Raw genomic sequence first — 24,753 nt, 5'->3', positions numbered from 1 at the left:
CGTGAACAATGCTGCAGTGAGCTTGGCAGTGCTGATATCTCTTTGAAATCCTGATTTCATTTCCTTTAGGTACATACCCAGAAATGGGACTGCTGGATCATATGGCAGTTCTGTTTTTATTTTTTTGAGGAATCTCATACTGTTTTCCATACTGGCTAAACCAATTTACATTCCCACTCACAGTGTACAGGAGTTCCCTTTTCTTAAGTATCTGTTGGCCGTTTGTATCTCTTCTTTCGAGAAATGTTTATTCAGCTCCTTTGCCTGTTTTTATTTTATTTTATTTTATTTTATTTTATTTTATTTTATTTTATTTCATTTTATTTCATTTCATTTTATTTCATTTCATTTCAATGCAATTCAATTTATTTATTTATTTATTTTAGAGAGAGAGATTGAGAGTGAGCAGTGGAGAGGGGCAGGGGGAGAGAGAGTCTTGAACAGGCTCCACACTCAGTGTGGAACCCAACACGGGGCTCTATGTCATGACCTTGAGATCATGACCTAAGCCTAAATAAATCAAGAGTCAGATGCTTAACCAACTGAGCCACCTGCATACGCCTACTATACAGAAACCTATTAGTTTGCTATAGTTCCACATGTTTATATTTGTTTTTGTTGCTCATATCCATGAAATCATTGCCCACACCAATGTCAAAAAGCTTGTCCCCCAGGCTTTCTATTTCTCCAGATTTATGATTCGGATGGAAACCAAAGTCTCGAATATGCCAAAGACCTAAGGAGGGCAGACAGCAAGAAACCCTGAAATCATCTGGTTAAGATATTGTTGCTAATACTGTACTCTTGATATCAGTGCTCAGAGTAAAGGCACCTAGTAGATTTTTAGTACAGTTGTGAATGAATGGATGAATGAAATGCATGTAGTAGGTGTTCAGTAAATAAGTTTTGAATGAATGACTATATGAACACATACCCTATCATTGCTAGACGTTTCCCATTGCTGTCTGATTAATTTCTCAATTCTGTGTAGGGCCTTTAGTCATTCTCTCTAATTTTAAAGTCCTGGATGGGAGAATATGATTTGTCAAGTGGCCATGCCCTTACCCTCAGAGAGGTAGAAGAAATATCTGGTTTTTCGGCTTACGTAGTGACTGAGGGGGCTTTGCCTCTCATTAAAACTTACACGTATGGGAATGGTATTCAGATTCTGGTTATCCAAAAATAGGGTAATCTACTACTACAGTGTTGGATTAATTTTGTGTTAGTTATCTGGAAATAATAGTAACCTGTTTTATTACTAAAACAGTTAACTATTAGTTGTATTTTCTCTCTAACTGATATGAACAGTTATTACAGTACCTCCTATTCCTTATGTTGTATAAAAAGGTATTTAGTTGATGGATTATTACTCAATGCTATACCCTCAAATTAAAGGCTACATTGTTGAAAACAAGAAGAGATGTGCCTTTCTAAAATTCAAATGGAACCATGTCCCTTTTAAATGGTTATTTGAAATGATTTCAAGTCAGTTTAGAAAGTAGAGAAATAACTGTTATACTTGGTACTAAGTGACCAGCAGGAACTTCATTTAATGAAGTCTAACTAACATCTTTTCTTGGCTAATTTTGTAACATTTTCCATCATATTGCTCAATCTTTGAATTATGGTTGGTAAACCCGGCTTCATTTGTGTAGAAACCATCTACATTTTCTAGTATTTCCCTGACTTTTGATGCTGCCTGCATAAAATTCCAAAAATTTTGAGACTAAGCTGTGCTTATATAACACCAGTCACATAGTTCCTAGAGCTCGAGGGATCCCAAAGGGAAGACTTGGAGACTGTGTGTGTGTGTGTGTGTGTGTGTGTGTGTGTGTACAGACACATGTATACATACACACACATACTTTTCTTTTTTTTTTTTTAATTTTTTTTTCAACGTTTTTTATTTATTTTTGGGACAGAGAGAGACAGAGCATGAACGGGGGAGGGGCAGAGAGAGAGGGAGACACAGAATCAGAAACAGGCTCCAGGCTCCGAGCCATCAGCCCAGAGCCTGACGCGGGGCTCGAACTCACGGACCGCGAGATCGTGACCTGGCTGAAGTCGGACGCTTAACCGACTGCGCCACCCAGGCGCCCCCATACTTTTCTTATGTACATTAAAAAAATTTTTTTTAACATTTATTTATTTTTTGAGAGGCCGAGAGAGACAGAGCACGAGCAGGGGAGGGGCAGAGGGAGAGGGAGGCACAGAATCTGAAGCAGGCTCCAGGCTCTGAGCTGTCAGCACAAAGCCCGACGCGGGGCTCGAACCCACAAGCTGTGAGATTATGACCTGAGCCAAAGTCATATACCCAACCGACTAAGCCACCCAGGTGCCCCTTATTATATACTTTTTAAATATACATTTTATACTCAGGTTAGGCTTATACCCATTTAGGTTTCTTGTGCATGTTGGTGAGTTTCTGTTCTAAGTTTATGGAATTCAGGAGCCACGTGTATTTTATTATTTATTTATTTATTTATTTAATTTTATTTTTTAATTTACATTCAAGTTAGCATTTGGTGCAATAATGTTTTCAGGAGTAGATTCCAGTGATTCATCCCCTATCTATAACACCCAATGCTCATCCCAACAAGTGTCTTCCTTAATGCCCCTTACCGTTTAGCCCATCCCCCCACCCACAGCCCCTCCAGTAACCCTCAGTTTGTCCTCTGTATTTAAGATTCTCCTATATTTTGTCCCCCTCCCTGTTTTTATATTATTTTTGCTTTCCTTCCTTTATGTTCATGTGTTTTGTATCTTAAATTCCACATATGAATGAAGTCATATGATATTTGTCTTTCTCTGACTAATTTCACTTAGCATAATATCCTCTAGTTCCATCCATGTAGTTACAAATGGCAAGATTTCATTCTTTTTGATTGCCAAGTAATACTCCATTGTGTGTGTGTGTGTGTGTGTGTGTGTGTGTGTGTGTGTATATACATATATATATACATATATATATATATACATATATATATATGTATATATATATACATACACCACATCTTCTTTATCCATTCATCCATCAATGGCCATTTGGGCTCTGTCCATACTTTGGCTGTTGTTGATAGTGCTGCTATAAACATGGGGGTGCATGTGTCCCTTGGAAACAGCACACCTGTATCCCTTGGATAAATGCCTAGTAGTTCAGTTGCTGGGTCATAGGGTAGTTCTGTTTTTAACTTTTTGAGGAACCTCCATACTGTTTTCCAGAGTGGCTGCACCAGCTTGCTTTCCCACCAGCAGTGCAAAAGAGATCCTCTTTCTCTGCATCCTCGGCAACATCTGTTGTTGCCAGAGTTGCTAATGTTAGCCACTCTGACTAGTGTGAGGTAGTATCTTACTGACAAACCATGTGTATTTTAGACTCTATCACATCAGTATTGTGCTGATCAGATGGCATCTAAATAACAGATGCAGAGAAAAAAAATGATCATGATTCTTTACTTCAATATGAAATTTAATTTGGGAGGAGCTGAAAATTACAAGAAGCAAGGAGCAATTTTCTTGTGTTGTACAAATTTTGAATATGAAGTTTAAGATACCATATTTTATTCTTATTCAGAGGAATTGTTTCATAAAGTCAGTTAAACTCCGTACAGTAAGAAGCATCATATAAATGGAGCAACAAAATGTTAAAAATAGGAATCCGTTTTGTGTACAGATGTTGGCCTCATGTTAGAGTGGCCTTCTGACGATTTCTGTCAGGATTCTAAATGTTCCGTCTATATTTTAGGATGTAACATGGGACCTCATTGGCATCTACAGTAAAATAAAGAAGAGCCCCATATTTCCTATCTCTGCCCCAGTCAGAATTGTCCCATTTTACCAGTTTTTTTATGTTGTGGTACATTTAACTCTTGCAAATAAAAGTTACTGCTTTTAAAGCATGTTTGGAAACACTGTCTTATGCAAGAAATTTCAATTTGCCTTTTTCACTTTTTTTTCTATAGAGGAACAAAGTAGACTTTTATTTTGAGTGATATGATTCCTAAATAGAGCCATTAAGGTCCTACTGTTGTCATTTCTCTGAAGATTTCAAATTGCTTAAATGTCCATATACTTAAAAACTTTCAATTATGAAAATAAAAGAGAATTAGGAAAATAAGAGACAGATGTAAATTACCATTTGACTTTAAGAACAGCCTTTTAAAAATATAGTTCAGAAATTGAGCAATTGGGTATAGTCTTAGAAATGTTGATGTCATGGATGTTTTGCAACACTTCAAAATAGCAGAAATAAACTGCAGTTGTGGTTTTGGGGAAGTTGAAACATTGTCCATTGAGTTCAATGGACATATTAGTTTGTTGGCTAACTACAAAATAGAGGCAAGACTTTTTACATGTTTTTGATCTTCTGATAGGAAAGCAAGCTGCAGAAGCTTCTGCGAAGTATTCCAAGAAGCAGGGAGGTGACAAGGAAGGCTGAGAAACTGGCCTGACACAAAGAAAGGCTACACGCATTCAGTTGAAAGTGTGAATGTTTAAAGTATGTTGATCACACCATCTGTCATCACATTGCTATGTTGCTGCATTATAAGTTTATTTCATCTTTTATTTATATTTTCTTTCATTTAAGACCGCAGTTTAATAGTTTGAAAGTGATGAGGAAGCGCATTCCATTATCATAAGAATTTCATATCTTTGAGAGTCGGTACACATCATTGGTTGTAAGAATCCGAACCCAGCCACACCTAATTTTGTATTAACATCTGTCGTTGTCTTGATATGTGATCTAGGGAAAGATGGGTAACCTTCCTTTGCCTCAGCTTCCTCATCTATGACGTAGGAATGATAAAAATGGTACTTATGTCATAGAACTGCTATAAAGATGGAATGATGTGAAAAATACATAACTTTAGGTAACACATAGCTTTTGTTATATTCCCCAGTGAGATAAATGGTGAGAGGAAGTTAAGTGGGGGAATTATTCAGCAATTAATATATTACTAACATTTACCCCATGATAGCTCATTTAATTCTTTCTGCAGTCTCAGGAAATATGTATTGTGCCATTTTACAATTGAGGAAACTGAGGTGTCCAACATGAAGATACTTTGTATTGCCCTGTCAGCAAAGTCAGGCAAGGAACCTGACACTGGGCGGCTGCCTTGTGAAATGGGGGTGAAAATTCATATTCTAACTTCCTAATGTTGGAAGGCTCCAATGAGCCACATCACTGAAAAGAGTGTGGTGTCCCGGAGTCACCTTCTGGAATGTAAAGGCCTCTCGCTAGGAGTGATAGTGCTGCCATGTCTTCTCGCGAGTCCTCCCGCAAGAAAGATAGTCTGTCGTCAGCCCCATGAGGTGCCAGGGAAATAATGCAAGTGTCAAAATAGGCTTCTCTGGGTGCTCCGGCCTCTCAGGCCTCTGGCAGCTCGATGGCCTGCAGCTCCAAGGCCTGGGACTCCTCATTCTGAGCAGGGGTGCCTTGCCAGCATAAACTCTGCTGAGCAGAGGCCAGCAGTAATGACTGACACTCAGCTTAGCCCTGGGGAAAAGACTCACAGAAATCTCCAAAGACTTTGTCCCTGAAGCAACAAGTGAGCAGTTTTGCAGGATGTGAAAGAATTTTCAATAGACGCGCCTTGGACATTTGACTTCCTGTGGCCCCTTCCTTCTCTGTAAGTTAAGATTTCCTGTCACACAGCAGCAAGGAGATAAAGCAAACTAGCTCAGCTTTCTAAGGATCCCTGAAGGACCAGCAAAGACCATAACTGCTATGAGCAAATGCTGAAGAAATGCAGACCCCTCCAGATGGGTGCAGTCATTCAGTATTTGTCCTTCCATGGCTGGCTTAGTTCACTTGTGGTTGGTGTCCTTGGGGTCCATCCATGTTGTTGCATGTTGCCAATTTCCATCTCTTTTGGTGGAAATTGATTCCATCTTTTGATTTCCACCTCTCTCTCTCTCTCTCTCAGAGTAAATAAAATACATTTTAAAATGTTTTTAAAAATCCAGGATACCAAGGTGACATATTTTGAGGGGAGTGTGTCCTGAATCACCTCAAAGGCATACATTAAAAGTGGCTGGAGACAACTGGGCAAATATATTTGCATTTCAGAGGTGGAATCAACTGAACTCTCCCATATGTGATTCAGTGTTGTGGGTCAGGGGAAGAGAAGGCTAATCCATCTCCCTTGGATATATTGAGTTTGAAGCACCTGCGGGATATCTAGGTTTAGATGCTCAGTAGACACCCAGAGCTATGGACATGAGGATCCAGAAGCAAGTCTGGAATGGAGCTAAGAGTTTTGTGAGTAAAGGAGATTAGAGATAATAGTTGAATCCAACATGGGAGTGTCAAATTGAAAAGGAAAGGGGCCAGGGAGCAAAGTCCCAAGGGATACCACATTTATGGGTAGTTGGAGGAGTTGGTGTGGCCAGCAAAGTATTAAAATCCTGAAATAGAAGCAAGGGAAAGAGAATTTCAAGGCGTATGTAGTCCCTGGCAATCAATGGCTGATACTTGGGAGACATTAAAGAAAACATGAGCTGTGAAAAGAGGTAGTCAGGTTAAACAATTAAGGCCATTTTTAACCTATGGTAAAGCACTTTTTGTAATGTGGTAATAAGATACCAGAATATGCTATATTGGGTGAAGGCACAGACTGTGTAGAGAACTCCTTTATGAAATTGACTAGTGAAGTAAATTTCTTCATTTGACAGAGACAGGACTAACTTTTAAGGGTACCCCAGAGCTAAAGGCGAATGAGGAACAGAAGACAGAAGTTTAGGACCGAATATAAAAAATCTTAAAACATTTTCTCATGCTTACTAGTACCTAGTCTTATTTTTGGTGCACTCAGAAAATGAGCCAAAACGTGTAAATTCCTTCAGTTTGTCTGACTCAGTTTTTTTCCCTGTATAACTGAATGTTGTTAAGATCTGTTTATACCTAGGTGTTTTTGTTTTTGTTTTTTACTCAGCACTCTTGTAATTCCAAGAGCAGTTATTTCAAGCTTGTGCTCACCAAGCACCTCACACTACCTGTGCTAACTTTGCACCTGGTCATTGCTTAAGGAAGCATTTCTGTAAAGTTTTAAGTGCAATTAAAAGTGATGTTATGCTACTTAGGTTCTCTTTTTTCTTTTCCACATTTTTGGCTCTGCGTTCTGCTTTTAGTGATACCACGCTACTGAGCATGAGATTGAGAAACATGTTTCTATAAGGCAGTGCCCTCCCACAAACACAACCCTTTACTTCCCTTTAAGAGTAACCACTACTCTGATTTTTATACAGTCACAGCCTTGGTTTTTAAAATTGTTTTATTACGCAGGTATACATCCCTAAATATTACAGGTTGGTTTTAGTTCCTTTTCTAAAGGCGTGTTTTTAAAGTATCTTTTTATTTTTAGGTTCGTTTCTTTCCCTTTTCTAATTTATCAGTTGACAAAACCAGATCATTCGTCTTGTAGAGTTTTCTCACACTCCAGATTTTGTTGATCACTTTCATGGGGTGCAGTTTAACATGTTTTTCCCATCCTCTGTATTTCCTGTAAACTGGTAGATGAATCTAGAGACTTTGTTTCAGGACCCTCTCCCCCTTTATTTTATTTTATATTTTGGGACAAAAGTACAGCTTAGGTAGTGGGGTGTTCCTCCCCAAGGGACACACAATTGTGTGTTGGGGAGGGTTGCAGCAATTCATGCAAAATGCCCAGATCTGCAACATCATTGTGTCAGATTTCTAGAGTTTCTTCATTCATTTGCTGGATACTGATACATTCTTGTCAGAACTACAAAGAACATGATTCCTGAAAGGAGTCCCAACAGTTACTTCATTCTCTCCCTTAGGTTTCCTTTGTTTTTGCAGTTGGACTGTTTCTGTGCTATCAGCATAAGGCACTCCTTTATACAGTGCTCATTCCCTATATCCTTGTCAGCTAGAGATTTTAAGATTAACATCATAGCCTTAGGCTTTTGCTATTCTGTCAATGTAACAAACCCTTTCTTCAGCTGTGACAATGAAAAAGATTAATATAGGGAACCTAATCTATGTTGACAGAGGAATAATTCTTCAAAGGAATGTTACATTAAGAAACTATTGAGGCACCCGGGTGGCTCAGTCGGTCTGCGTCTGACTTTGGCTCATTTCATGGTCTCACAGTTCATGGGTTTGAGCCCCACATCGGGCTCTGTGCCGACAGTTCAGAACCTGGAGCCTGCTTCAGATTCTGTGTCTCCCTCTCTTTCTGCTCCTCCCCCACTCATGCTCTGTCTCTCTCTCTCTCTCTCTCTCTCTCTCTCTCAAAACTAAGTAAACATTTAAAAAAAAGGTTGATAGAGCATTGTTATTGATTACTTAAAACTGCTTTATATACATATATATAGATATAGATAGATCTATATATCTATATCTATATATCTATATCTATCTATCTATATATCTATCTATATATCTAAATAAATATTTAGATATATAGATAGATAGATATATCTATCTATATATATATATATATATATCTATATATATAGATAGATAGATATAGATATAGATATAGATATATGTTGGGTCTCCCCTAAATGTAACTTTACAACTTTTTTTTTCTTGGTTTTCTTTTGTGGCTAATAGAACATTCCAATGTACCGGTGGAAAAAAACATCACTTTAGAAAGACCTTCTAATATAGAACTCACATGCCAAATCACAATATCTAGGGGTGTGAATTCAGTAAATGTGACTTGGAAAAAAGGTGATGAACTACTTGAGAATTATCTCACCAATGCAACAGGATGCATCCTGTATGCCCAGTACATGTAAGTATATAAAATTTTAACCTGCATGGCTAGATGAAATTTGTTAACTTCTTAACATTTTTGCTGACTGGGCATTCTTTCCTTTGCTGTCTCTTGAAAGTTATGCTAATGTTCTATTTTGCATATTTACGGGACTGTTTCTATTTTAGAATTCTGACTGAATGCTAAGTCTTTTTCAGTTTGATCAAGAAGTGTTTTGAGAACTAAGTCTATATTAATAAATTCTCTTTAGGTTTACCATCATTAATAGCAAACAAATGGGAAGCTATTCTTGTTTCTTTGGAGGAGAAAAGGAACAAAGAGGTACATTTAACTTCAAAGGTCAGTACTAATAATTTATAGAGTGATAATTTCAGCATTAAATTTTTAAAATTCTAAATATCCAAATATTTAAGTTATCATTACAGCACTAAACATAATGAGCTGAGAGAAAATCATATGCTTTTCACTGAATCCTAAGTTGTGACCTTAAAAATGGAGCTTCCCAGTCTTCCCAGTGGTAGACTTTGTGTTTCCCAATCGACTTGCCATCCAGCCTCCCTCCCCTAGATTAAAGCACAAATTTTAGTTTGAAAGATTGGGGTGCCAGGTTATTTGCAAGTCATAACAGTCTCTTGAGTTCATTTATTTTTTCATTTGCTTAGCCCACTAAACTCAGAGCTTTTATACTATCCCTCTAGGTATCTGTTATTGCACCCCTGGACTGTGAGAATGCGATCTGGTGTTATGTATCTATCAGTGGCTCCAGGATTTAGGGGTTTCAGGGATCCATAACATTTAAAAATAATATGGAGATGCACAAAGGGTTGCCTGTTTTTGGTCTCCTCAAATAAGGACACACTCCAGAATACAATCCATAGTACTCTCCTGTGGTACAAACAAAGGAAAATCAGAGTATTTTACTTTTACTATCATTAAACCAAAACCTTAAAGATCTCAATCTCATAATAAAGACTGGTCTTTGAGTTGGATAATTATCTTCATGAAAAACCCCTATTTTGTGATGGATTCGTGAACCACAATGTCCATGCTGGTATTTGGGAAATGTGGTATTATCTTGATTAAGATGGTTTGCTCCTACATCCCTCCCTATATTCCCTCTATACTCACAGATTCGTTTCCTTCATGTGGTTTTGTAAATGTTCCTACTCGGTAAATGTAATAAATCCTTGTGTTCATGCAATTTGGTCTCTGCAAAGGCAGAAACTATTACCATCCTTTGATTATTTGATCATGGACATTCTCTCTTAACCTCTTTTCCTCTGTTTGCTTAATTTAATTTAGTAAAGGATAGATACACTATACATTTCCTTCTCTTATTCCCTTCCTTCCCTTGTCTTTGTATTTCCTTCCTCTTCCCCCTCACCCAGTCCCCTCTTCCCTTCCTTCCTTCCTAATGAGCTAAGAGAATATTAAACACATATGCATACACACAATCCTAGTAAACATTTTATTGAGTCTCCCTTCAATGTGTAAAGAAATCCTATAGTTTTGAGGAAATACTCATCAAATCTTCAGGCTTAAAATGATTCCAGGAGATTCAATTTTAAAAATTGCTTTCCCCCCCTCCTAAATAGTACTGTTTTCTAAAAATATGTACTAGTGGGGCGCCTGGGTGGCTCAGTTGGTTAAGCGTCGGACTTCAGCTCAGGTCGTGATCTCATGGTTTGTGAGTTTGAGCCCCGCATCAGGCTTTGTGCTCAGAGCCTGGAACCTGCTTCAGATTCTGTGTCTCCCTCTCTCTCTGTCTCTCCCCCACTCTCACTCTGTCTCTTTCTTTCTCTCTCAAAAATAAACATTAAAAAAATAAAATAAAATAAAATAAATAAAAATATGTACTAGTAATGCCTGTTCAGAATTTAAATATTGAATATATTATACTTTTTCCTATCAGCTCTCTTATAATAAATTACTTAAATTATTATTTAGTAGTGATTTCTCCTGCCTCTAATGTGAAGATGAACAGAAGCATTTTACTTTTCAATGTGCCAATACACTTAATGCTGAGTGTTCTTGGAGAAGGCCTCTGGATTCCACATCTATTTTGTGATATCGAAGCTAATTCTGGCTGGTCTCCGGAGCACCAACACAGGGCCTAGGTTTGAAATCAAATGCTTGAGGAATGCATAGAGCCACTGAATATTTACTATTTTTTTCTTTTTATAGTATTCTTAAAGTAGTTTAGTTCAGGGTTTTGGTCTTTAATGTCCACTTATCATTAATGTAACTTTTAAGTATCTACTGTATCCTGAAGTTATTTAGAAAATTAATAAGTTTGGGCTTTCCAGATCTTCTTTGGTAAAATAATAATTTCCTTTAATTCATCTAGATTGAATATTGCTTGGAGGAGAAATTGCATTTGATTACAATTTCAAGGCATCTGCAGAATAATTCATTCATATTAGTTATTATGTAGTTAGATCTGTAAGATACATATTTTTATAAATATCCTACTATATTATGTCTCCACATGGCTTGTTTGTGGTTCTTCCTAAGAAGAAGGGTTATTTTTCCTTAGCAATGCTACAGCTGAGTGTGGTTGAAAAGGCTTTTTTATCCTCTATTTTAAATCCAGCCAAAAAATGCATTCTGCTCTTGACTATATGAGTCAACTATAGGGTATGAGCCTGAGTCCTCAGAACAGTTCATCCGCAAAATCCCTGCTTTGGCCTTTATGGGAGCGGGTTGGTTTATTACCACAAGACTGTAAAAAGGCTTCAACATCACTGATTAGTATAAAGCAAACTTTGTGTGTTTGGCTGTTGATGCCGGTACAGGCGAGAGAGCAAAGTCATCGTGGAAGCTTGCAAGTGCTAATATGTCAGTGGTTACTTTTCCCTCAAGAAAGATGAATGAATGCTGGGCTATGGTGTTCCTCGGCAGTGGGTCAAGTATTCCGACATAGTTGCTGAAAACTTCTACGATATTCATCAATGTTAAAATCTCGTAGTAGAAAGATGCAGAAATTTGGTTGGTGAGGGACAAGTAATAGCACATAGAACTTTTTAGAAGTCATGGTGAGATTTTGATAGTACCAAGTACTGCACAACCTGTCTTGGAGTGGCCATCTGCCTTTACTAGGAAGTTTCCAAGGAGTCAAAGTATGGAAGAGTAGCATAATAGAGTCAGTTGGAACTTCAGCTTCAAACCCTGGTGTTGAAGTCTAGTTAGCTATCTTCAACTATGGAAAAGGATCTTTTTCCTAATTTGATAATACCTTAATGTCTTTGAGCCCAAAATGACACCAGCTGATTTTTTTCTAGTCCATGAATATGCAAATATAAATCTCTCACCTTACAACTCCATTGGGCTTTTACTGTCACCAGGTACATCCCAGATTGCATCTTATTAGACACAAGTTTGAATTAGCAATTTTGCCATCTTCAAACTTGGGATTCTTCCATTCCCAAGACTCTCACCTGTCCTGCTTTATCCAAAGTTTCAGAAGGTCAACAGAACACATTCGACTACTGTATCACTGTCCTTCTTTGTATAAATATTTCCAAACATAAGTAGCAGCCCACAACCAACTGTGACCTCTGGAGAAGTTCAAACAAATTCATGTTTCCTGACCATAGTGTATTTTATTATTTAGATCCATACTGCTGTTATCAGCCAGATAAAGCATAGCAGAGCAGTGGTTCATGTCCTCTTGGTCATGAGTCTAGGGGATAGTCAAGAAAACAGAGGAGATGAAAAGAAAATAGAATTTTGCTTTTGTTTCCCTGTAGCATCACTAAGTCACTGCACAGTTAGTTGTCTGCTGTCTGTACCCTGATCTTAGCATTTCATTGGAATGATTTAGCAGGAGAGCTGTATGTTCCTCACCCAAACCTCATAAAATATCCCAGATTTTCTTAAAAATCCCCTTTCAGCTACCAGTCATGCTTTCCAACCCTGTGCCTCTTAGAGGCCTACTGAAAAACAGTGTTTTTCTGCCATGTTTCTTCCCCCAAATTTTGCCTTTCTTCCACTTTTGATTCTTAGCTTACAGGTAGATTTCAATATTTTGATCTTATTTCAACACGGATTTTCCCAATAAAGCATGTCCTAATGAATTTCCAGAAAGAATCATGCTGAGATTGAGAACCAGGAAAGGTATCTGGGATAGGAGATCAACACACAAGGAAAGCAGAAACTGTGCCCTTGACTAGTGGCCAACACAACTGGTTTCAAAGTCTGCCTTCAAAGCAGTGTTTGTTTCGAGGCGAGCCTAGCCTAGCTCTAGAAGTAACTATAACAGAGCTGCACTACTGAAAAACAGTGCCAGATATATACATGTTGTACCTTTTCATGTGGAACTCAAGAAGTGTGGCTCTGCTTCATCTGAGGTTTGGAAGGAGCCTCGTGGCTTCCGAAAAGAGTCCTTATTTTAGCCAAGCTCAAATCTCTGCTTCATTTATAAGTCTTTAGTTGAGGCCTCACCTGAAGGAGGGTTGATCTTTCCAAGAGCTTCTGTGTTCTCATACTTCATTTAAGAATAAAGCCACACCAGGTGTTGGACATACTGGGATGAAGTATGATTAGGAAGTGATCTTGAATTGATAGATCATGTTTTGTCAGAAGGCCCACAAATAACTTCATTCTCACTAGGTCCAGTCATTCCTTCTCACAGCAAAATCTCAAATAAGAAAACATACACAAAAAAGGGATGGTCAAGCAAAGTAACAGTTTGTTATTGGCCAGTCTTGGCCACAAACCTTGCTGAAATTCTTGGAAGCCTATGCCACATGGAAGGCTTCTCTTTTCTCAATTAGATTGTACTGACCTTCAACTAAAGCAGAGCCATATATTCCTTCTCAGCCCAAGGTCCATTTGGTCTTTACTACCAAGACAAGAGTATATACCCTCCTGAGCTGGAAAAAAACATGCTGAGCGTGAGGCTATGGTATTTATACCTCCAAATTTCTATCCCTGAAGAACAGGGCCTGATCAGTGCCCTGGACCACGACCAATACAGGATAATCCTCCTCTTTAGGACTGGGAAGCTGGAGGGCTGGATGGGAGAAGGGAACCTCTATTGAGGTCACCAGGGGCTTCAGTCCAGGCTTCTATAGCCACCAACTCCAGTGTCCAGTGAGGAAGCTGGATCTACCATAAGAAAAACAAAACAGAACAAAATGTCCCATGGTTCAGCATAGGCCTGTAACATCTTGACACTGAAAAGTATGGTCTTCTCAAGAATTAGAATACAGGCATGTTAATATCAGGACAGATGTTCAATCTATCCTCTTAGATCCTAGAGTTGCTTCCAGTTTTCTTATATTGGTTATTTTCCTACATTAGAGTGGGCTCTCCAGGTCTACGAATGAGCCCGGGGGGGTAGCCACAGACTTAGGACACTGAACAAAAGTGGTTTGACTTAATAGGACAGAACACTTATGCAAGGGACACACTCTACTTTTATTTTTAAAAAGGCACATGGACAGCAATTATTCTGTGATTTAAAAATTTAGGTCATAGATTATGTTAAAGTATTAGTTGCTTTATTCTGCTTTTTCTTGTGAAAACTAGTGTGTGGTAGATGGGCCCTTTTCTTTTTGTTCTTAGATTATATGTAGTATGTAAAATTATTCCATATATTCTTTCTGCTCCGTATACTACATAGGTCTAGAAACAAATTTTCTTTCTTTCTTTTTCTTTTTTTTTCTTTTTTTTAATGTTTATTTATTTTTGAGAGAGAGAGAGGGGCGGGGGGAGGGGGAGTGGAGAGAGAGGGAGACACAGAATCCGAAGCAGGCTTCAGGCTCTGAGCTGTCAGCACAGAGCCTGATGTGGGACTCGAACCCATGAACCGTGAGATCATGACCTGAGCTGAAGTCAGACGCTTAACTGACTGAGCCACCCAGGTTCCCTGACAAGATTTTCTTTTTAACTTCTTAACCTTTCAACTAATTTCATTCAAAGGAACAGTAATGAGGCACTCTGATTTAATTGTTTTAATTTATACTGAAATTGTAATCTTTAGACAAACAAAATCTTATTTAACTGCTTTCACCAAGTACTTGAATGTGTGTGTCAAGCAGTAGAATTTGTTTTACAGCTTCACTAAATTGTTTAATGTATGTTATTAAAGGATGGATTGGTGCCATCACCCACATCTCAAAGCTACTGTTTCTACATTCTTTTGGGTCTTGTTTCCTGTGAATTCATCCCTTGAATTTTTCATTATTTTACTTTGATAATGTCCTTTCTCACATGGGCTGGGTGGTCCATCAAGGACTCAGCTTGGAGGCTTTCCCCCATTTTGGAGTGTTTTTACAGGTCCCTACAGTTCTGAGATATATTCAGATGAATTTCCAGTTTTCTTTTTTTATTCTAAGTCTTATTTCTTCTCTGTCCAAAACGACTACATGACCTAGAAATCATCCTCGCACATAATGATAATCTATCCTAGTAAGCTGGCTAATGACACTATGTAGTAAGGCCATGAGCATTACAACTTGTAAGAAGGATCGGTTAAGAAAAGCAGAGCTAGTCCATGATCAAAAGTTTGTGGTGTTTACTCTGTACCAAGTACTTAATGTTTTATGATCCCATACTTAATCCTCTACGACAACACTGCAGGATAGGTATGTCCTACCTACGTCCTCAACAGTAGTAACACTGAAACTGTAATTTTAATGTATGTATTTCCTGCACCCAAATCAATTCTTTGTCACATCATTGTCACATTGGGCTGACTTCCTTCAAACACTTAATGACTTGACCTTTGAAATGCACACATACTAACCACATATTAACTAAATATCCCTCAGCCTAATGGTGACCAATAAGGAGTGTGGGACACTAGTGGTCTCAGTCAAAGGAATGCACAGAGTATCTTCTCTGGCTGGGATGTCTTCAATCAAGATAGTCATATATACTCACCTCTCTCCTCTCTGAGGAGCACCCTAGTGGAACCTTACTAGGTTTTCGTATACTATCAGTGGGTGATTATAAATTCAGATCGGCAGTTCACATCTTTGTTTAATGTAAAATTGTAGACCATTCAGTTTCATAAAAACATGTTTCCTTAGTTATGAGGAGCGTGAGAACCATTGACTTATAGATTGCTCAGTTATCTTTCTTATGATTACTTAAAGCATTTATACTGTCATGGGTGACATATGTTCCTCTTATTTGCATCTCTTTTTTATTAGCAGTGCCTCATTCAACACTCTGCTGGTCAGCAGTCTTGATGAAGGAGAGGGTGATACGCACAATTGTATTTAGGCACAATTTAAACAATGAGGAATAAAGAAGACTCCCCACACCCATCATTGTAACATTAATCACCTAAGGACAGATTCTATAAAGAAAACCTATTCTCCAACCTATTTTTACCATTTCCCTGGCGATTATACAAGTTAGAATTTCTTTCCTAGTCATTACTAATTATTTTTCCCTTCCTCATCTTTACAATTCATACATCCAGCAAGTGCCCAGTTATCTTTTATACTTTCTGTTGCCAAACAAAAAAGGGAAGAACAACACAAAACCAAAAATCTGCTCAAATGACTAAAAGAAAAAATAAATGAGTAAAAGTAATCTTTGTTGATCAGTCTACATCTCTAGTGTAAGTATATTCCATAATATATCCTTTGAGGTCAATAAGAAGAAACTGATTCCACCATGGAGCTGGTGGCTGTCTTTTTATTGCTTTGCTTATGTTCTTTTGTTTTAATTTTGTTTACCAAGTCATTCACATCCTTAAAACTTAACATTTCTAAATTCAGTGTTCACTTTGATTCTGTTACCGGTGAGTAGTAAATTTCTTAGGAAATTTGTCCCACAAAACAAACAGACAAAAACAGAAAAAGAGTCATAAATAGGGACATCAAACTGGTGGTTGCCAGAGGGGTGGGGCGTGGTGGGGAAAATGGGCAAGGGAAGTAGGAGGTATAGGATTCCAGTTTGGGCATGGAATGAAAGGTCCAGCATAGGGAATATAGTCTATGATACTGTAATAGTGTTGCATGGTGTTAGATGGTAACTACACATGTGGTAAGCATAACATATAGACTTATCTGATCACTGTGTGATGTACACCTGAAGCTAATGTAATATTGTGTGTCATCTGTGCTCCAATTAAAAAATAAATGGTTTCACGTTGTATGAAGCTAAAATTACATAAAGCAAATTATATTAATGAGAAAATGAAAGAAAGGAGAATTTGTCCTCAACTTGAATGAGTTTCTTTATTCAAACTCTTTCAGTAACATGTTTTTCTAAATATTTCTTAGTCCCTGAGATTCATGGAAAAAACAAACCATTGATCACTTACGTGGGGGATTCAACTGTCTTGATGTGTAAATGTCAACATTGCTCTCCTTTACATTGGACCTGGTACCATAGTAATGGGAGTGTGCAGGTAAGATCGTATTTCTTTGATCTGAAGAAAACAAAATGGAAACTTTTATTTCATAAATAATAAGATTACCAGCAGAATCAGAATTTCTAGGACCATTTGTACTTCTATTATCTTACTATTTAATATGTATTCATGAAGAAGAACAGTGATAAATGCCGTTGTCATTGAATGTTTTTAGCATATTACATTTTACATCTGAAGATACTCTTAATGTTTCATTAACTGGTACTTTGTTTCTTAGATTTAGCGACTTAATTTAAATTTTTTGAAAGGAAGTTATAATTCGCTTTTAGTTGATGAGTTTAGAAATGACCCTAACAAAAAGATTCTCTTCTCTTATCATCCCATGAAAGTATCTAGAAAAAGTAGACAGTTTTCTTTTTCAGCTTCTGTCTCTGGAAACATTTGTGATAATATGCAACACAGTGGCGCCATTTGAGAAAAGAATAAAAATTTGGTAACTTAAACTTAGGTCTTGGGAGTGTCATTGGCCTTTCTTGGCCTTCCAGAATCCTAAGGGAAGCCAAAGACTTTACATTCCTGTTAAAGAATTAATGGCTGTTCAAAGAGCTGATAATAAGAAAAACATGAGCATTCAAAAAATCATTTCTCACTCTTTTCCTTCCTCCCAAATAGCCTCTAAGAGCAAGGAAATTTAGCACATTGTCCTCCAGGGGAACACCGTCTATTACTCTGCTACTAGTGAACAGTGAAATTAAAACAAGCTGTAATTCTAGGAGGGACAGCATGAGACAGTGTAGACCTTACAATGAAATGCTAAATTCCTTCTTAGACAAAATTGAAACTGCCATAGACTGTTGAAGAGAACCAGAGGAAGGACTTAAAAGACAGAGTGTCTGATTCTGTGGTGGGTTTGATTTTTCAGAGAAAGCTCCAAGTCACTTAGGAGTAAATTTAAACCAGTCACATTTCTGCTTATCTTCTCATTGGTGATTAGGAAAGGCAATCCTTTTGTGTGTGTAAATATTTTTTTAAGTATGTAAATTTATAAAGATAAGTATCAATTGTAGTACTTGAAATAGATAGCCTGATTTATTTATGTATATGGGATACTAGGGAAAAAATAACCTAAATCTGATGATATTAAACTCTCAGGATGTAGTCTGTGCCTCTCTTCATTTGCTATCGTAATTTTCTCTCAATTTGGTCCTCAGCTTGGGTCATATTAGGATGTGAGGAAAGTGTAAGGAAGAGGGTGCAGGTCAAAACTTTAAGTCAAGTGTTCTTTTTCAAAATGTAGACAAACCATCTGCATCAGAATCATCCGGGGTGCCTGTTAAACATGCATTACTGTGATTCATCAGTTCTGAGTTAGAGAGGGTTTCATTTGAACGTCACAGGCAGCTCTGTGCACAGGGAGCCAGGTTGCTAAAATTTTGGTGGGGTGGGGGGTGCAAATAATAAACTCACAGACAATTCTTTATCAGATAACCTCTAAGAATATTTGTATGCAGATTAGCACTTATCAAGCTGGGCAGTTGAGTGATAGTGCAGTGAAGGCATCAAATGGCCTGAGAATAAATTTTAATTTAAACGGGTTAAATAAATCAGCTCCACAGCAGTTTCGTATGGCTCTTTAGAGGCTGGGGAAAATCCAGTGAATCCCAGAAGCCACCTTGCCTGATAAAGAAAGAAATTCAGATATGAGAAGACAGAAGGTGTGCAGACAAGCACATTTACCAGACTCACACAGGATTTCTACCCTTCCCTCTATGTCAGCTTCAAAGGCCTGAAGATTTCACCCTCAGTTCCAGTCTGAGGACCTCCCGGTGCCAGGGGCCAGTGATCTTCCTTTATACAAATGATCAGATTTAATAGCTTCATTAGGGGCGCCTGGGTGGCTCAGTTGGTTAAGCGTCCGACTTCGGCTCAAGTCATGATCTCATGGTCCGTGGGTTCGAGCCCCGCATCGGGCTCTGTGCTGACAGCTCAGAGCCTGGAGCCTGTTTCAGATTCTGTGTCTCCCTCTCTCTGTGACCCTCCCCCGTTCATGCTCTGTCTCTCTCTGTCTCAAAAATAAATAAACGTTAAAAAAAAATTTTTTTTTAAAAATAGCTTCATTAATTCATTAAGTTCAATAGTTGATTTGATGTATGGGAGGGAGGAAGGACTTTAAACAGCTAGTTAGGGCTTAGAACATGTAACCCAGATGGGTGGAATTTTTGTGTAATTTTAATTCTGATATTTACCCACGAGCACCTATACACTATAGTTTCAAAGACTGAGTGCTTAGCACTTAAAATATCCCTTTCCTTTGCTACCTTTGGGAGAGCAAACTCTTGGACTCTGTTACTATGCCTTATACCTTTTGCTCAAACTAGATTATTTAGGATGTGTATCTTTTATGCAATATGATAGGAATGGCTTTTAATGTCTCCTCATGTTAGGTTCCTATTGATGTTCAAATGAGCGAGAAGTATGCGATCAATAGAACAAATGCTAATGAAACAAGGCTGAAGATAATGCAACTTACAGAGGACAATCAGGGATCTTACTGGTGCCATGCAGTATTCCAATTAGGCGAGAGTGAAGAGCGCGTTCAACTTGTGGTGCTGAGTTACTTGGTGCCGCTCAAACCATTTCTTGGAATAGTTGTTGAGGTTGCTATTTTAGTGGCTGTTATTCTGCTTTGTGAAACATACACCCAAAAGAAAAAGAAGCACATAGGTAAGATTTCTTTTTTTTAGGTAATCTTCTCATGTTATGACTTAATACATTATAGTGGCTTTAGAGTTTGGGGGAAATGTCTAACTTTTGTTATTTGGAGTGGTATTTATGTTAATATTAATGGTGAAAGTACTATGAATTTATACTGATAGACTTTCTGTTTCAACTTCCTAAAATATTTTAGTATGAAAATATACTTTTTCCCCCTTTTTCTTTGGTGTTGCTGGTACCTAAACACCAATTAGGTGATATGTGGTTTGGTACTGGAATATTAGTAAGTCCCTTCGTAGCTTAACATAGAAGATCTCAAAGACTGTCTTTCAGTTAGATAACATGTTTCAAAAATATTTTATCAAACATTCTGGAGTTCTTATAAAAGAGACATTTTCTGGTCAGTTTTCTATTTTTGTAGCATGTATCTTACAGATTACAGGTTGAGAAGCCAATGGTCCCCTAAGAAAATGTATCTTACATTCTATATACTTTTCTGATTTTGTACTAAATTTTTGTTAACTTAAACAATTACAAATTAGTCAACCCTATTTTGAAAATCCCAGACACTACACTATGCCTGTTCAGAGATTGGAGGAGGAGCGCCTGGATGGCTCAGTCAGTTGAGCATCTGACTTTGGCTCACGTCATGATCTCACGGCTCGTGAGTTCGAGCCCCACGTCCGGCTCTGTGTTGACAGCTCAGAGCCTGGAGCCTGCTTCAGATTCTGTGTCCTTCTCTCTCTCTGCCCCTCCCTCGCTCATGCTCTGTCTCTGTCTCTGTCTCTCAAGAATAAATAAAACATTTAAAAAAATAAAATAAAAAATTTAAAAAATTGCAGTTGAGGTCTAGAGAGCAGGGAAAGGGGAGAACATGATCGATATGGAAGTGTCTTGTGTGGTATGTCTCTCTTTCATTCCAAAGAGAGAAAACTGCACCAATGCATTTTTAACTTGGGGAAAGCTGAATTCAACATACGTGATCCGTAAGAATAACAAACCAATCTTAATAAATTCTTCTTTTGCTGCACAGATGATGGGAAAGAATTTGAACAAGTTGAACAGCTGTAAGTATTATTTTTTACAGATTAATTTTCACTTGAGTAAAATACAGACAATTATGAAATTGAATATAAAAGTTTGCAGGTGAAAAAACAAAACCCACAAGTGTAACATCATGCAGGTGTTATTTTCTGTACACATCTGTGTTGTGGGGAGGCTTGCCTGCAAGGGAGCCTCCCCTCCTCCCTCCACCACTCACTTTTACCTCTCTGTGCTTCGGTTTTCTCCTCAACAAAATGGCTTTAATGATAGCATTTGCCGTACAAGGCTTTTGGACCAAATGCTTAGCCTAGGCTTTGATGCACAGGGGTGTTCAATAACCATAAGGAAGTATTATTGTGTAAAGTAGTATTTCTCAAACTTGGCTATATCTTTGGTTACTTAGGATGCTCCTTAAAAATACAGTTGCTCAGGGGGCGCCTGGGTGGCTCAGTCAGGTAAGCGTCCGACTTCAGCTTGGGTCATGATCTCACAGTTTGTGAGTTGGAGCCCCGCATCGGGCTGTGTGCTGACAGCTCAGAGCCTGGAGCCTGCTTCCGATTCTGTGTCTCCCTCTCTCTCTGCCTCCCCCGCTCGCACCTGTCTCTCTCTCTCTCTCTGTCTCTCAAAAATAAACAAACATTAAAAATTTTTTTTAAAAATACAGTTGCTCAGACTTGAGCAGTTTGCTCCTGGATCAAAACCTCTGGGATTGGTGCCTGGGCATCTCCATTTCTCTAAAATGTCGATCACTGATTCTGATTCTCTGTCATGTTGAAAATCACTGGCCTAGAATTTTATTAGTCACTACTTTTGAGAGAACACCTATTGTGCCACAGGTTCTCTTACAGCCCCTTTGTTGAGAGTCAAGCCTGAAGAGGGCAGAGAAGAAAATTATCAGGAAAGTAGCTTAGTGTGGCAAAGATGGGAGTCACTAGGTCCTCTAAGCTGGAGGAGTGAACATGGAGTCCAGTGATAGATAGAGGTGCCCAAGTCTGGGATTCAAGATCTGAGTAACATAGCCAAGGGCTGGACCAGGAAAAAGAGACCAGATTAAAGCAGCTGATAGAAACCTAGGAAATGGAAGGCCTGAGCAAATGTAACCAATACAGAATGGCACTGAAGTTTATCTTTGTCAGCCGACACAAGTTCTGAGGTGTGGGCTATAGCCATGGTTAGAGAGTGGGAGCGAGGTAGACCACTGTCATTTAGATATTTGCAGACGTTATTCAGATAGTTCTTTTTACTCTGTTCACATATGGTCAGTAAGATAAATATGAACTTCTAAAGTAAGGACATGAAATAATTATGTCAGGAGCTCTGTGCTCTGTAACCACAGATAGGAAGAAAACAAAACAAAATAGTGTTGTCTTAGCATAAACACTTACAGTTGGAAGGAAGTTGCACCTCTTTCTGGAGAATTTGGATACCTTGTTTATACGGCTTTGAATGTTTTATCTTTCTGGTTCCGGCCTATTGATTCCCATTGTTATACTTGCAGTCATATAAGAACAAGACCATCATTCAGATACTTGAAACAGTTATAGACTTGCCTGAATTCTGTTCTTCCAGCTCAGCTGCCCCAGTGTTTCTAGCCATTCCCTTGTACTCACATTTGGAGGCTTTGTGGTTTGTGTAACACACACTCTGAAAGGATGACATCAGAAAAGCATGGAATAGACATCAATTCTCAATTTACTTTTCATTTATCTAGCTTACCCTGTTTAAAAAATATTCTTACAGTATTTTTGTCTAGAATACCCTAAGAATAATGTCATACTGACTGAATCTATAGTATAATGATTAACTTTCTTTTATGGATAATTGGGATAGTGTACATAATTTTCTCTACCCTGTCCTGCTCATCTCCAGTTTATTTCAGTATCTTTAATTTTAATACAAGGGTCAAGGGCACTTGAATTCATTTGCAGTAACTTTTACCAATGTTCTTTTAGAATTTTTAGTTTAGAATTATCATTACATTTTATATATAATGTTTATATGTTAGATGCCAGGGAGAGTCATAGAGTTCCTTGATGAAAATAAATCTTAAAAACAGTACTAAGTGCATAACATCAAAACAAGCTAATCACTTCATGTATTTCAATGAGGAGCTCATTCATTTATCTGATCCACTCATATGTTTAATGCATACGCTCTCATCTACTCACCCCTCCCCCAAATTTTGCTTAGGTGGTTGAATTTACCATCTGGTGGTAACAGCTTAATGAGCTCAGGCCTGCCCGAAAGACCTAGAAGGGTATTCTTATGCACTCTTGTTACCTTGTTTAGTCATTCTTGCCTTTAAGAATCTGAAGCCTGTATTTGTGGTCTTGCCCTGATGCACATGGGGTAGACAGAGAACCGTGTGTAACGTCTAATTGTAATAAACATGTTAGATTACAGCACCCGTCTCTTATGTGTTGGCTGAATTTCTGATTGGCTGTTATCTTGCAGGCCTCAAAACAGCACACAAGTTATAGTCATATACCCAAGTCCTCACTCATGTTGGGCGAGAAGCAGTTCTCCCTCTGCATAAAATAAACAGGACTTGGTTACGGTCATCTATGGCAATAGTTCTTCTCTAAGCAATGGTATAAAAACAAAATCAACATTATGAGTAAAACATTTTTAGGAAAAATGAATTGTCTGTATTGACCTTTTACATTTTAACCTGATGGCCACGGTATAGATGGTGTACTGACTTGATTTGATGTAATGTAAATATCTAGTGGTTTTCTTTTTTGTTTTCTATACAGGAAATCAGACGATACCAATGGTGTAGAAAATAATGCCCCCAGGCACAGAAAAAATGTAAGTTACTTCCAAAGGATATTCCAAATAAAAGGAAAAATTCATATACACAGACTCTTATTCCAACTACACTTTTTAGTTTCATACAAACCTAATCATTTACTATGTGCTTGAATATGCTTGTTTACAATATTATAGAAGAAAATTTATAGTTCTGCAAGAATAAATGACATCTTTTTTCTACCATAGAACATGTAGCAACAAACCTAAAAGTAAATCTATTGCACTGTGTGTATATATATATATATCACCATGGGCTAGCTAGTTCCTTTTACTACTTTTCATATAGTCTTATTTTTTTTTCTATCTTAGGTTTTCTGGATCTTCCTCTTTTATTCTCATATACTCATATTCTCATTTGGTGCTATGAACAAATCCATATTAGCTTATTTTCTTTACTGATTAGAATCCAAATTTTCATAGTTCATCAACATTTTTTCCACAGTATTTAGAATGGATACTGTTGGTTTTGGCAGTGGTTTGGATCACTCCTTGCTAGCACTTTTTGCTTTGCTAGAGTGATAAGTAGTTCTAGAATGATTAGGACATGCTAATTATGTTTCATTATGCTTTATTTAACTCAGGAATCCGTGAGCCAATGAGAGCGAAACATCGTGTCAAGAGTCATGGGAACATGTGCAGTTTGTATTTCAGCTTTATTTATGCTTCCTATTAAGAACATCTGAATTTTTATTTTTAAAAGGATGAAAAGTTTATGCAATATATTGCTCAGCAGTAGCTTTGTAATAATATATGTATGTGGGATCTAAAAATATATTTTCAGTCTGCAGTTATTTTTACATTAAAGCAAGGTAACTTATATTAAATATGTTCTATGAGGGGCGCCTGGGTGGCGCAGTCGGTTAAGCGTCCGACTTCAGCCAGGTCACGATCTCGCGGTCTGTGAGTTCAAGCCCCGCGTCAGGCTCTGGGCTGATGGCTCGGAGCCTGGAGCCTGTTTCCGATTCTGTGTCTCCCTCTCTCTCTGCCCCTCCCCCATTCATGCTCTGTCTCTCTCTGTCCAAAAATAAAAATAAAAAATAAAAAATAAAAAAATAAAAAAAAAAATAAAATAAAATAAATATGTTCTATGAGCTA

The 24,753-nt window shown here is 37.9% G+C and overlaps 1 protein-coding gene across 3 annotated transcripts in view; it reads left to right on the top strand.

The window, feature by feature from the left end:
* EMB (embigin) overlaps positions 1-24,430 on the top strand; it is a 46,908-nt gene extending 22,478 nt beyond the window's left edge. For all 3 annotated transcript variants that reach the window (XM_058719372.1, XM_058719355.1, XM_058719362.1), the window contains 7 exons: positions 8,585-8,768; positions 9,001-9,089; positions 16,994-17,121; positions 19,530-19,809; positions 20,834-20,867; positions 23,601-23,655; positions 24,240-24,430. In XM_058719372.1, the coding sequence (XP_058575355.1) occupies positions 8,585-8,768; positions 9,001-9,089; positions 16,994-17,121; positions 19,530-19,809; positions 20,834-20,867; positions 23,601-23,655; positions 24,240-24,257 (788 nt within the window). In that variant the 3' untranslated portion in view covers positions 24,258-24,430. The remainder of the gene's footprint in view (positions 1-8,584; positions 8,769-9,000; positions 9,090-16,993; positions 17,122-19,529; positions 19,810-20,833; positions 20,868-23,600; positions 23,656-24,239) is intronic.
* The last annotated feature ends 323 nt before the right edge of the window (positions 24,431-24,753 follow it).

Source organism: Neofelis nebulosa, chromosome 1, assembly GCF_028018385.1.
Source record: "Neofelis nebulosa isolate mNeoNeb1 chromosome 1, mNeoNeb1.pri, whole genome shotgun sequence".
In the NCBI taxonomy this organism is placed as follows: domain Eukaryota; kingdom Metazoa; phylum Chordata; class Mammalia; order Carnivora; family Felidae; genus Neofelis; species Neofelis nebulosa.
The sequence above is the reverse complement of the archived record's forward strand: the minus strand, read 5'-3'. Positions and strand labels throughout refer to the sequence as shown.